The 14,414-nt window shown below is 37.2% G+C and overlaps 1 protein-coding gene across 1 annotated transcript; it reads right to left on the reverse strand.

The window, feature by feature from the left end:
• Positions 1–9,282: 9,282 nt before the first annotated feature.
• Positions 9,283–14,126, reverse strand: LOC139148618 (C-type lectin mannose-binding isoform-like). Its single transcript, XM_070720107.1, has 5 exons — positions 14,066–14,126; positions 12,953–12,965; positions 12,084–12,483; positions 10,561–10,640; positions 9,283–9,900 (listed from the first exon to the last, which is right to left on the reverse strand). Exons 1-5 carry the CDS (start codon positions 14,117–14,119, stop codon positions 9,851–9,853), a joined length of 597 nt encoding a protein of 198 aa, XP_070576208.1. The 5' UTR covers positions 14,120–14,126; the 3' UTR covers positions 9,283–9,850.
• Positions 14,127–14,414: the final 288 nt, after the last annotated feature.

Raw genomic sequence — 14,414 nt, forward strand, 5'->3', positions numbered from 1 at the left:
TTACATTTGCATGTTTGCAAGGTGTAAGCAAACATCTGTAAGTGAAATCAAATTCCAGTGAAATCAAGTACTTGTACACAGGCTCTTTTAGTGTATTATATGATACAATTGGTTGGAGATGTAATTTAACCATATTTGGCCTAAAACTAAGACAGGCCAAACAGAGTTAAAAGCAACTCAGACTCACCTGAACACAGCAAACACAAGCAGACCCACCTTTCCAAACGGTAAAAATAAAAGCAAAAAATAAATCTGTAAGTCTGATGACCAATTTAATAAATTTTTGGCTTCAGCAAATTTCATAGACACAGTGAAAAGTGATTTAGTCAAAGATTAGTTTTTAAAAGAGTTCATTTAGCTCTGGCCAAGTCTCGTCTTTCATGTCCTATTTTGTTTTGAAATTTGACATTGAAGACTTCTTTAGGTAAGTCATGATTATTCTTGCCGAATTTCTCTTGGGCCTTGGCTGACATGCACACTGAAATGAAACAGAAAGAAGAGAATGAACTTAACAACATTTATTAAGACAACAAATTTACAATATAGTTTCAGAACATGTGTGTGATTTGTTACATACACATAGAGGAATTTTCTACATGCATCTTTGCGAGTGAAGAATTAACACATTGAAAGTGTAAGATATCTAGAAATGTATTGGGCTTGTGTACGTTGTATTGACTTGACTAGTTGCCACAGCCACTAGTGCGATTAATTTATGTACATCTTTACAAAGTTAGGGCGTCACAATTCATAATTTGAATCAATACAAGAAGGTATGTTAATACATGAGGCAAACAAGTTATTGAACTCATTAAAAATTACAGCTGCTGTCTCTTGAAAATTAAGACGTATCACATTTCTAAATATTTTTTTGTCTTTCAATACAAGGCTTCTTACCTGGCAATATCATATTAAAAATGGATTTTAAAATTAACCATGTATAAAAGAAGTAAAAAAATGCAAGTAAGACCAGGTGGTACAAACAATCATAAGTTTACATAGCCATGTTCATCCTACGATCTAGTTTTGTTTTTTTAAATATTTTCATTTCGCCTAATTTTTGCATACCCCAGAAAATTGAAAGCGAGCGAGAAATTCGTCTGAAAATGCTTATTGAGCCAATTTTGCAATGTGAATAAAAACAGGCACAACTCATTATCTGATTGACTTCGAGTATGAGTGAGGCTCACATATCTGCACGATTGCCAGCAGTGCACAGTGAAGTCAATGCACTGGCCAACATTTTGTCCATAGTTTGAAGTCACACATACATACCGGTAGCAACGTGTTGATCTTTCCTTGAGGTAACAGGTATTCGGAATCAAAATTTCTACCTCATGAGCTTTATAAGAGTATTTTTCATGGTAACATTTAATTTTGAGGGGTGCGCCGTCATTTTGAAGTTTTTGAACTGACGTTTCGCTGATAAATGTTAGACAAGGGGGAAATATACGAATCGGCAGCTATGAATTAAGAGAACGCTAATGGCTGTGTTTTTGCACGGAGTGAGACCATGAACGTAACTATTTTTGGTCCATGAGTGAGATCATCAGTTCAAGACGAAGCCAACTAAGCTTAGGCGTTGTTCAAGCCCAGCTTTGTTTTGCGTTAATGGCCACACTGTACACCCCTCCGCCCTGTCCAGGTATACTTACAGATACCCCTCAAGCTGGTTAAAAATGTCCGGCCATAAACAAAACCAAGCTTCCTAGGGAAACATCAATGTGCAGAGAAAAGCCTCTCTATAAGGCATACTAATTTTGTAATTGCCTTTTATAAATATGCATTTCAAATACTTACCGGATCAATGGAAAATTATCGTCCACGGCGACTTGCTATCTCGGTCACTGCATCCAACACTGTCGCGGGGAAATACACTTTACCTTCATGCCCACCGAAACATACATAGACCTAACTCACTTCCTGTTTTGACTAAAAATGTGTCGTCACTGGGGGAAGAAATGACTGAGAAATCAGCCATAATTCGTGAGATTTAGCTGAAGATCTGAACAGCCGTTACTTCAAAAAACTCTGCGCAATTTCATTTGAGAGATGCAATGTGATATCCGATAACGATCGCGTGGGAACACAAAGCATTGGTCAAATTCGAAAGGTGTCGTGATCGTCGCAAAATTTAACATTTCAAGTACGCGTAAACTGTTCTTTTAGATTTTTCTAATAAGCAAAAAAATGACTTTATATGAGTGAACCCCGTTGCAATACTGATCAGCCTTGTTAAATTCCAGCGTACTCATTTACGGGACCCTTACGTCCATACCCTGTTGCGTCCCGTCCACTCTTCCAAGTGGAAACACTTGTAACTCTTTCCAAAGTCACGACATCATACATCGTCAGAACCGTTAGTCCATCCGGCTCGATTTTTGAACGGTTTGGGGATGAACAGTACCTGTACTGCGTTTCCATTAAGTTTTATGTAAGTTGTAATCGCGAAAGTTTTACAATCAATGGCAGATGCAGAACCGTCGCAAGTGTGTTGGTCGTTGTGTGATGATCTGACCATGGAGGTAGCATGATCTGACGTACATGTACATGACTGCATAGCCAGTTGCTGACGGACGTACGCGAAAACGTGGACCGTATGAGAAAAATTTATTGATAGATCCAACCATATTACGTCTGAAAATGTGAGTACCTTTCAATAGAATGCAGGTTCCGATCATATGGAATATTGAGCGGTGAACATGTGTTAATTATTTCACATTTTGAAAATAAAAATAAACGATGTTTAAAATTTGATCTGTGCTGATTTAATTTAGAGGCTGCTCACAGACGTTTGCAGCCATCTGCATTACTCCCCTATTGTCATATTCATTGGTTTATCCTGAAAGTCCGTGGTCTCTTTTTTTGAATGGAGCTGAATTAAACCAATTGTAACTATATTTAAGGGATAGTCTGTAACTTCATAATTTTGGCAGAAATTTTGTTCTTCGTACATCGACTACAGGTTTTTTGTCTCCTTTCAAAATCATGTTAGCCAGTATTGCTAATGTTATTCTATTTTCTAAAACACATTCAAATGTTCACAACCTGTATTATGTACAGTCAGCATTGTTATTGTTGGTAAACACATTTTGGTCTGGACTAAACTTCAATTGAACACAATAACAGTGAACTTTTATAATATACATGCACACAAAGTGTATGTTGGTTGTATTGATAATATCAACGAGCTAATTCAACTTAAATTTGTGAACCAATAAAGTAAGTGCAGTTGATACATAACAAAAATATTAACAAAATCAAAAACTTTCAGCTTTATACTGTCACTTTAAAATGGCAAACAGTTGCTTCTGTATCCACTAAATATTAAAGTCTGAGAACAATTTGTCTGGTAACCAGTGCATGTGACCCATGTGGCATTTCTATAGTGCAAACATGAGTAATTTCACCTGAAAAACTTAACCCAAGTAAAAACAACTCTACACATGAGTGCCGCCTAATTTATTTAAATTAAATAGACAATAGGGATATGAAAACATGAGAATTGGCAACAAGTCAGTCCTTGGAGTTTATTAATGCATGTCTAAATTTTTACTGCCACATGTGTAAGCTACCATTCAATCCATTGACAATCTTCCCTTCTATCATGAATTCAATAGGACTGCTAATGAATGGTTACTTCACATGGCTGAGCCTGATTTCACATGCATAGCTAGTGATGAATGTTCAAATTTTAACATGTCATATTTCCAATACTGGCATGTGACAGGTTGGACTGCTATGGACTGCCTATTTTTCCTCAAATAGCCATGCCACCTGTTCCACACAGTTATGTGGACTGGCGAATAGGCAGTTCAGTTTTGTAAGGGAATTGTGTTGTGCTATTTTAATCTCAAAGAATGATGAAATTACCAAATACCTTATAAACAATCTACAAGTTCATTCAGTGCTGTTATAACCAGTTTCAACCTAGCCTCTGTATCATTACCAACCATTATTATTGTTGACAAATGAAGTCAATTTTCAATAATAATATTGCTCATTTTACACAAAACAACTGCATTGTGAGGTTTAAGACTTGGTATTTCATCATGCTACAAGAAGTTTAACAAGGAACTCCAGCTTCAACAAGGAACAAAAATGCTGAAAAATATTCTCTGTCTGTCATGGTGTAAAAAATTTTGGTGGCCCACCCCTTACCTTCCCTGGAATTTTCATGGCCCACCCCAAGAACACTCATTTTTTTTCGTGGCCCCCCATTTTCTCTTCCGTCCCCCTGCCGTTAATTATGCTCGGTCCCTTATACCGTTACGATAGTGACCCTGGTGTTGTGTATCCTTGTATTAAAAACTTTCCAAAGCAAGCGATTCTGCTTTCCATTCTCTGGATAAACGCTGTAATGAATTTGGAGATCCAGATTTTAAGACTAATTACATATGTTGTTCAATCAAGCCCAATTATTAAACATATGACTTTTACATTAAGCAGGGCCTGTAAAGGGCGACGAATTCGGACGCGCACGCGCTTTAGAACGTTTCTGCGCAGATTTAAGTCCAGCCTGCCGCAAATGGGTTATTTTGTAGCGCATGTATTTAACATCACCTGTCATTGTTGAAATTGCGCTTTTACCTAATATTTTGACCCAGTCTCTTAGAAATACATTTGACCTATAACCTTGTCATATTTTGACCCCCTAGGAAGCTGGTTTTTATTCAATATGAGCGAAAAATTAACATTTCTCTCCAATTTACATGGCGCATATTACCCATTCACCTGGAGATATTGTATTAAAAGTGTAAACTAAATGGTATTATGTCAGGGTTATATTCGCCAAGTTTGGTCAAAATGCACCATTCAAAGCGACAGGAAGAAAGTTCGAACATTATGTAGTGATATAATTTCGATATCGTCATTTTGTAATCGATACTTATGGCCGACTGTTTTTGTGTGAGGCCTATCAGCTAGGCGATGTTGCCGTGAGTGTGTGGGGGTTCGAATCCCGTTTGGGTTATAGTAAAAAATTTATATTATGTTAAAATTTCTTTACAAACATCATGAAACTATACATTCGATAGATATGGATCTTAAGTCTTGGTGTTTATTAAAATTCACTCATTTGCTAAGCGTTTTATAATTGCTTTCTTTAGTTAAAGTGAATTATATCATTTTTATTTATTTCTGACGACGCCACTTTATCGTCCGTTTCCATGGAAACGAGCATTGTGACCCCGATTTTTTATTTCATTTTTGCACTTGCACAACTTTCAAGAGTATTTGTGCAAAGTTTCAAGAAAATGACACCACAACCAAATTTTGACGTAATTCGTAGGACTTTTACATTAAGCAGGGCCTGTGGGATGGTGGAAGAGAAAAGAAATCTTCGTGAAAGAATGTACTCAAAGACCGAATCTGTTATCTTGGATTACCAGCACAATGAGTTGTGATTCGGAGATAGACGTGGAAATCAATAGGTTGAGATGCAATTTAATGACAAGACTACGGAAATATGATCAGCTAACCACATCCCATCCCATCCATAACTCAACAGTAGACATCCACAGGACGAGAGGACCATTTTGCAGGACTCAAATGTTTTCATGTATCTTTTGTTTAGTTGTTTCGACTCAATGCATTCACTTAAGTGCTGAAATAGTATTTTAAGTGGCAATGGACACATATAGTCTCGATCCACGTCCTACACATACCATATTCATTATCATATCCATCAATATTGAGACAGAATGTGACAGGTGCGCACCGATCACGTAGCAATTCTGAAGCATTTTACGAGAGAGTTAATAATCATAAGGTCGTCTTGTCTGGGTAAAGCGACCTTTCCTTTAGGGGCCGTGGATAATTAAAACATGCGCACGGTAAACGAAACTAAGTGCGTTTGTCCTCAACCCCCTCCCCTAAACGAAAGTTTGGAATTGCGAAAATCCAACCAAGCCTCATTCTGTATCTGCATCCAACAATCGGTGATTACGTCACTATGAAATCACGCATACGCTACCGACCGCCCCCTCCCCGCATACCCCCTCTAAAATCAATCTCTGTTCAGTGCAATCTCAACAATGACGCAACCGATAGAATGAAATGAAACAGTGTATCAAAATGATTGTTGCGTTATTTTACTCGTGCACTGATTCACGTGTATGTCAAAAGAATGCTGGTGTAGCGCCGGTGCCGTACATCTTTCATAACGAGGCTGAATTATCTTCAGGCGATATCAGTCGCTTTGCCGGCAGCCTCTTGTCCGGATTCCATTCTTGCCAGGCTGCAAGTAAAAGCAAGGAATCTGGCTGGTGCCGACATTTTTTACTCAGTTCAATACCAATCATCGTTTCCTATGCTGTCTATTCTGGTTACCTGTTTAGATTATTTCTGTGACGGGGCGGGGTCTTTTCAGATGGATTTTATTTTATTTTTTATTTTATTTGATACACAGATCAACGGGCAAACCCACTAACAGATCTGCGAAACAAAAAAGTCACACCATCACAAGACAAATGTACAAGACAACCATAAAAGTAACACGTTACATTAAATTGAAAAAAAACATACACGAATCAAAAAGGAGAACTGTTAAAATGACTGGATAAAATAGTTTTAAAACTACACAGCGTAGAAAAAATATCTATATTACATTTAAAAGAGATATCATTAAAAACAGACATGCATCTGGGCACTGTCGAGAATTTTCTGCAATTAACAGAACACAAGTCTGGTTTAAAAAGGGGTTTCTTGCGTAAATTTCTACTGGGGGCATAAAAGCAGATTTTAAATAGAATATTTGGAGAATCATAATGAGAATGGATTATTTTGTATAAAAAGCACATGTCAAGGGTTAGTTTTCTATTGTGTAACTTAGGTATGATCAGAATTCTGCAATAAAATGGGTAGCTGGATTTACTGCAGTGAACATTGAGTTTGCGACAAATGTATTTCACAAACTCAACTTAATTTGTACTCGCTCAATTTTTTCTGACCGGCCCTGCTGGTGGGGTGACCACACAACAGAGCCATACTCTAGAATAGATCTTACATAAACAAAATACAGAGAAATAATTGCTGAAATGTCATTGAATGGCTGGCAGAGACGCTTAATAAAACCAAGAGATTTGAAGGCTCTAGAAACAATGTTGTTGATGTGGAAAGAATAATTAAGGTTGGAAGTAAGGTAAATGCCCAAATCCTTGACAACAGAGACCCGTTGAAGAGGAGTACCATTGATGGAGTAATCAAGAGAGGAAATGATTCTTTTCTTAAGTGTAAAACTGATAAATTTACATTTACTGATATTAGGTGACAGTTTCCAGTTGTTACACCATTGTGCAAATTTGTCAAGATCTTGCTGTAACATAACACAGTCAGCGAGGGATGTGATGGTGCGATAGATCTTGGCATCGTCGGCATACAAGCTGATTTTGCAGAAATGTCTAACAGTGAAATATCGTTAATAAACATAACAAAAAGAAGTGGCCCGAAGAGTGAACCCTGGGGCACACCTGACGAAGCAGTGTACCATTTTGACGAGCAACTACCAAACACTACCCTCTGTCGTCTAAGATGAAGATAAAGATGGAGTGAATTTTAAAGTAATTTCAGGCTGGGATTTACCTCTAGAAGTCTCTGCAACTTCTACTTTCCGCCAGTGAAATCGCAGTCTTAATCATGGAATTACGACCAAAGCTTAAAAACCACTAGAAGTTTGCGACAACTACAAGGAGTTTGAGTTTAAAATTAAAACTGCTGATGGAAGAAATGACTTTTGAAAGATGTTTTTTCTTTTCACGAGTAGCCTATACCGTCTCCATATTAGTACACCCCATGTAATTTTATCGAGATAGGCTGATTTGTTACTGTTAAACTTAAAAAAGCTCCCTTTAACATCGCTTTGGGAATCCCAATCTGACCACATTCATCGGTAAAATCTCTTACATCAAAACGAGCATAAAATTTGCTCAAATGGGAACAACCACATCTATTAACTTTGATAAATTACGGAGATTGTTAATATGCGGTTGATATTGTTGCTCGCAGTTGTCTCAAGTGAAACAGAAAGGGACCAAATTACTTGCTATAGCTGCATATATGTCGACTGACCTGGGTAAATATCTGCTAGTTCAGCAGGCGCTTCTAAGTGATGTTAATGCTTCGGGTTTAGGGATAGGTTTAGGAAACGCGGTCCCTTTGGGATATTTGTATAGTCATACGAAGTCCTTGTAATAATCCTCGTATTTGTGACCTCAATCACTTGTACATCTTTTAGATCATCGTGCTCTGGATTCAAAGCTACCCCAAGTCCGTACTGCTTGCCATGACTGTATGTTTGGAACAACTATTTTTTCACTCATTAAAAAGTATGATGAATGCAAGAGTGCCCTCTACATTCGTAGCTTGCGTGGAGATTGTGGCCGCTGGAGGGCTACATCCGTCAAGATCCTTTGTTACCTTGGTGGATACCACGAGGTCAGGCGTGCACACTCATGTGCATACCGTGTGTCAGTTAAATGGGTACTATGTTGATACCATGTGACAATGACGTCATCATGTATTTAAGACTTTGGAGCGAGATATTGTAGAATACACTCTGAAAGGCGTCCTTTTTTCCCTCTGTCATCATCATCATCATCATCGTCGTTATAGAAAAAAAATTAGAACCAAACTGGACAAGTGTTCGCCATGGTCAGCAAAAGCCTTTATTTAGCACAGATGAACTTAGTAAAAACTTAATACTCTATGTTGATTTAGCAGCATGCCTCCCATAAACCCGCTCTTTTCTTTTTTGTAGAGGAGGCTTCAAAACCATGTTGACAAATTCTTGGCAAAGAGGTTCTTTGTCTCTTGTAATTATTGAATCCAATGTTTGACCATAAGTCCTTTTCAGAAATATTAACACTTCACAGAAATTTCGAATATTTAGATTCAATCATTACTATATCACGTGTACAAAGCCACAAGAATGCATGAGATTTACAGTAACAGACGATGGCAGATAGACAGAGATGGGCGTAATAATGTTTTTGACACTGTTAGAGTCAGTAAAATCATACATACATACATACATACATACATACATACATACATACATACATACATACATACATACATACATACATACATACATACATACATACATACATACATACATACATACATACATACATACATACATACATACATACATACATACATACATACATACATACAATACATACATACATACATACATACATACATACATACATACATACATACATACATACATACATACATACATACATACATACATACATACCCACGCGACAAACACTTGACTGAGATCAAGCTCTTTTTATTTAAGATGGATAACTATGTGAAAATAGAATTGTTTCTTTTTCATTACACTTGTGTACATAGCAGGCTATGGTTGGCGGATAGGAAATGTCATACAATGTAGGTGTCTAATAAAAGTTTTGAGATACACATTTAGCAATGTATGGTATCCTTGGATGTCATAATTTAATTTATTTTTCCGTTTACATTTCCAAAACGTTCGTTGAGAAAATGTTTTCATTTGTATCAAGAAAATTTGTTGCTGATCAAGCAATGCTGTGTCACAATCAACACTTTGTTTACTTCCTTGTATAAATAAATAATTAATTTTGCAAGTTTGTCTTTATATCCAGCATGGCTGTGACACTCTTTCTGAAAAGGCGTTTTCAAAACAGCTTTATGTACCGAAACCTTTGTAAAGGTTTGATGAAAATGTAACTTTTTAACGACTGTTTTCGAGTATTTCTAAATGCACACAAATGAGACAAGTGACACTACTCATTGGTGATCATCTACCTTGGGATTTAATATTTGGAGTGTAATCCTTGTCTTTAAATCAATGTCAGAGCATTTAACCATGACTATATCTTGGTATACTGGCGTCGGTGTGACAATATGGATCTGAAAGATAAATATGTTGGAAATTATTTTTGTCGGCAGTAGGTTTTAATAACGAAAATCAAAAGACCTATATGACGTTGGCAGCCACGACTAAAATAGACATTGAAGTAATAAGCTTAGTTGAATTTCAACCTTTTCTATTTTTTATACATTCAGGAGGACGACCAATTACATAATTGGGTTCATTCCAATTGCCAAATGAAGCAAGTACAGCGCCTTGCTGAAGGGCAGATGAGCGCGCTAGTCTCGAACTCACCATCCTCCTACAGTGAGTCCAGTATTTTAACCACCGCCCTAAGGTGCCTCCAGCCTTCATCAATAGGGATGATCACTTTTGCTACACTTTCTGCAGTTACACGTTGAGTCGTTAAATGCAAAGTCAATTAATAAGGCTATTCTAGTTTTTTTTCGAGCTTTAATCCCACATAACATTGGCAGGGATTTTTGTACCAATTTAAAGATTCAATCCTTCGGTCTCTCCTGCTGACAGTCTCCTAATCCCCCCCTCTCTCTCTCTCTCTCTCTCTCTCTCTCTCTCTCTCTCTCTCTCTCTCTCTCTCTCTCTCTCTCTCTCTCTCTCTCTCTCTCTCTCTCTCTCTGTAACTATCCTCACACTCAAAATAGAACTTTCGAGGGATGTGTACAAATGCAGTAAATTACCTGGTATTTCACAGATGAAGCCTTTTGGTCTGAAGTCGCAATACTCATCGTCCCATTTGCCATCATGGCCAAATCTAAACCTGCGAAGTAAAAATACAGGCGAATATGTAGAAGTGGTAGAGCCAAGAAGCCATGACGTCAAAATCGCCTAATGCAAAACACAGACACCTAGTGATTGCGGCAGTGGCTAACTAATAATGTTAAAATAAAATAAATTTCCCATTTGTTAAAATTTCTTTCACAATTTCTGGCTGTTGAATTTTTGTGTATTTGTAATGTGTATTTGTGCACAGTTGACAATATTATAATGGTTGCATGCAAATAAGGGATGACGTCGAAATTGTGTGTACCTATGCAAATGAGGTCAAAGGTTACCTTCAAAAGGGGCGATAAATTATTTTGGAGGTAAGAGTTAAATATTTGGACTTGGAAACTAAGGGTAAATGATTGAAAAGAAAGGTCCCGATTTTTACAAAGACATTGACAAAGACATTTCAATCACAATGCACAACATATGGTGTTAAGTACATTGCGAAATTCCTACGTATATGAATGAAACTGAGACTGTGATGTGAAGTGAGTAAAACGAATCAAGCTGTGCATCATGTGGAAAATAACGCCAACATAAACACTTAAGTGAAGGAAAGATAACATTAACAGACCGCTTCCAAGTCGATTTGTTTTTGGATACTACTAGTTATTATAATTTCGTCCAAAGCAATCTCGATAACGCCGCCCAAAGCTTTGGTAATGACATGTGAATCCTTATGTCTAACTTTACGGTAAATGATTTTATTGTCATGTAACATTTCGCAATCACAAATATCCCAAGTGAACAATTTTTCGGTGATGGCAGTTAAATGTACAAGAACAGAAGGAAAAATTAAACAAGTGAACTTTGAGACAAATACTGGGATGGTTATAATAAAGCAGTCAGATGAACTCGTTCGAGTTAGCCTTCGGGTACAATAGTCTTTTGGCCTACCACTTGTGAGCGCCTACCTTGAAGCTTGCGGAGTTGTAGTTATAAGTTATAGTTTTCGTCAGCTTATTTTTGCTCAAAATATAAACTTCTTCTCTTTACAGTTACCACAGGGATGATAACTGTTTTTAATTTCAAATTTCGATTAATGTGTTCATCTAGTTCCAATTTTTACACGGTGACCCAAAATTTGTAGTGTTCATTTCGAGAGGGGATGGTTTAAATCTTCCTACTGAAATTTCGAGCGAATATTTAGGCATTTTAATTTCGTGGAGTGTACTACCTTAACTTGTGCATGGCAGTGAAAAAGCTAGATTGAACATTTAGATTCCGCTGTACCCTATCACAACCATGGTGAATTATGTCGGATAAAAGTAGCTTTATGACGCTGTGGCATCTCTACAATTTCGCCGGTAAAGGTGACTTATTGTACTTGATATCATTCGAAATTTTAAAGCATTGTAAAGCCAAAGGCAGGTTCAAAAACGGAGGGCTCTACTTAGGGAATCTTTACTTTCTATAAGATAAACAGTGCCCTTACCATAACTGAACGCAGTCCTGTCCACCAACATTCTTTTTTGTATTGTTGTTCGGTTCACCAGGAGCCCAGTTGCGGTAGTCATCTTGACAGTGGCTTTCACTGTCAGACCAGATGAATTCATCTTCGTTGAGGGTATCTTCCAGACCAATCCAGAAACCAAACTTGCTGATGCAAGGCGGGCCATCTAATTTGTTGTCCATAATATACTTGCGTATCTTGAGATCAACAACGCTATCTCTCAGAACGGCTAGTCGACCTCTGGGACCCCCATTCTGTACGAATCTCGTGTTGCAATGCGCCTCCGCGTTCGCCTTGTAAGGGTGATCGTCATCGGGTTGCTGGCAGTAAAATTCATACAGCATACACATACAATCTTCGTCGAAGTGTTTGACAAACGATCCTGCAATGGAAAAGCAAATTGATGTTTACATAATATGTAATGAAATACCTGTCGTTTGACAATAAGGTAAAATCTTTCATACGAGCGAAAACGAACTACCGGCGGTTCTGTATATAACATTTTTGGGAGAAAATAATCGACATGTATAGAATTTATCAGCAGAACGACGTTTATCTCTGTTTATATGTTGTTCCATGTACATAGTTGATAAAGAAAATTCAAATCCTATAAAAACCGCTGATCATGCACTTTTTGTTCAGAGCTTCTTTCCGTATAGATTGATGGAATTATCAAAGGTCGATTGGGGATGGGATTAATGTTTTTGGTGAATTCAAATGTTTGGTTTTTTAATCCTTTCACCCTCAATTTTCGCTAAAATAATTAAACACTCCAACATTTGTTGAAACCCAGTGAAGCATTCCGGGAGTCACATTTGACTGTATAATTTATTGAGAGATCGTTAACTCACCATAATGATAGTACTTGGCATGACGTTAGAAAGAAAAGTGAAAAATGTATCAATTAGTGAGCATGAAGAATTTGAAACGCCAATGCAAGTACATGAAACTCAAAGACAATATTACAAACTAGGTTATTGCCTTCCATTCTTTTTTCTTTTATATCGCGGTTAACTTACTTTAGCTGACAGGGGTAAGGAATTGAAAGAAGTATCGACTGATGTACTAGATGGTGTAACCATAGCGTACGTGCATGCAAAGTGATACCTCTGTGCCAAACCTTCATTAGGTAATGGGGATTCGTGTTCTCGAGAAAAAAGACTTAAACCTTTTCTTCAAACTTTCAACCATTCTCTTTCAAAATCAAGAAAAAATTGAGGTCACCACACACATTTTGGTATCACCGAAACAAATTATATTTACCGATATTTGGAAATAAAAATGGCCGTCATCTTGTGTTATCTCTATCGGGAGATTAAATTTCTCAAATTCACAATTTTCGCAAAACTGAGCCGATGAAAACTTTTTGTACTTCATAATTTTCAAAATGTGTCCCTATAAGTGGTAGGCCAAAGGGATATTGTAAAAGTGTAAGAGTCTCAATATTTGTCCCAAGGGCACATACGACCTGAAATTTAGCTTTACAATTTGTTTAAATTCGGCGCCATAGCTCTAATTGTGGGACAGACACATTGTACGTACAATGAAAACGGGTTAGCTTAGCTTGGGTATCACGACACATTTCAAAGTCACCCACTCATTGATTAGAGCAAATCTCTCTGGACCGATAGCTGAACAGTTGATTGCACTTGATCAACAATGTAGTAGATTTTTAGTACCAATTACAGCTGAAAGTTAGCAGATGTTTACTAGAGTTTTAACTGTCTTACACACAGAGTTGTTGCACCTAATCGAAACCCGCTGTATCTTGCATGTTCCCATTAACCTTGGGAAAAGATCTCGGAAAGCAGCATGTAGAAGCACAACACCAATTTCACAACCACAGACGCGACGAAAACGTTTGAAGAAACTATTGAGGATATTCTTCACATATTAATGGGTAGGATAAATGTACTTTGTTTCAAACTCTACATTTTCAAAATATGAGGAAATTTAATAATTACCTGACCATAGGCTACATTGACAATAGAGGCGACAAGTAACACAATCTGCAACATCGTCTTTTGTTTCTGCAATGGAGGATAAAAGGTAATATGTGACGATAAACGCTTGCATAATCATGAGGAGTGATATGTGATTTTTTGTCATTGCTTTAAGTTAATAGTTGTTGTTTTGATGCCAGAGTAGAGGCTAGCTGCAGCAATGACTTTTTTATATTACTTTTCAATTTCAATGCATTTCACCTTCAAAGTTTTGTTTAGATCCCCTACTGTTTTGGCACGCCGGTAGAATTGAATTAAAACAGGTAAATAGTCTCGTCACTGAAAACTTCCCGTCATATGGAGGTTGTGA

Source organism: Ptychodera flava, chromosome 2 (assembly GCF_041260155.1).
Source record: "Ptychodera flava strain L36383 chromosome 2, AS_Pfla_20210202, whole genome shotgun sequence".
Taxonomy (NCBI): Eukaryota; Metazoa; Hemichordata; class Enteropneusta; family Ptychoderidae; genus Ptychodera; species Ptychodera flava.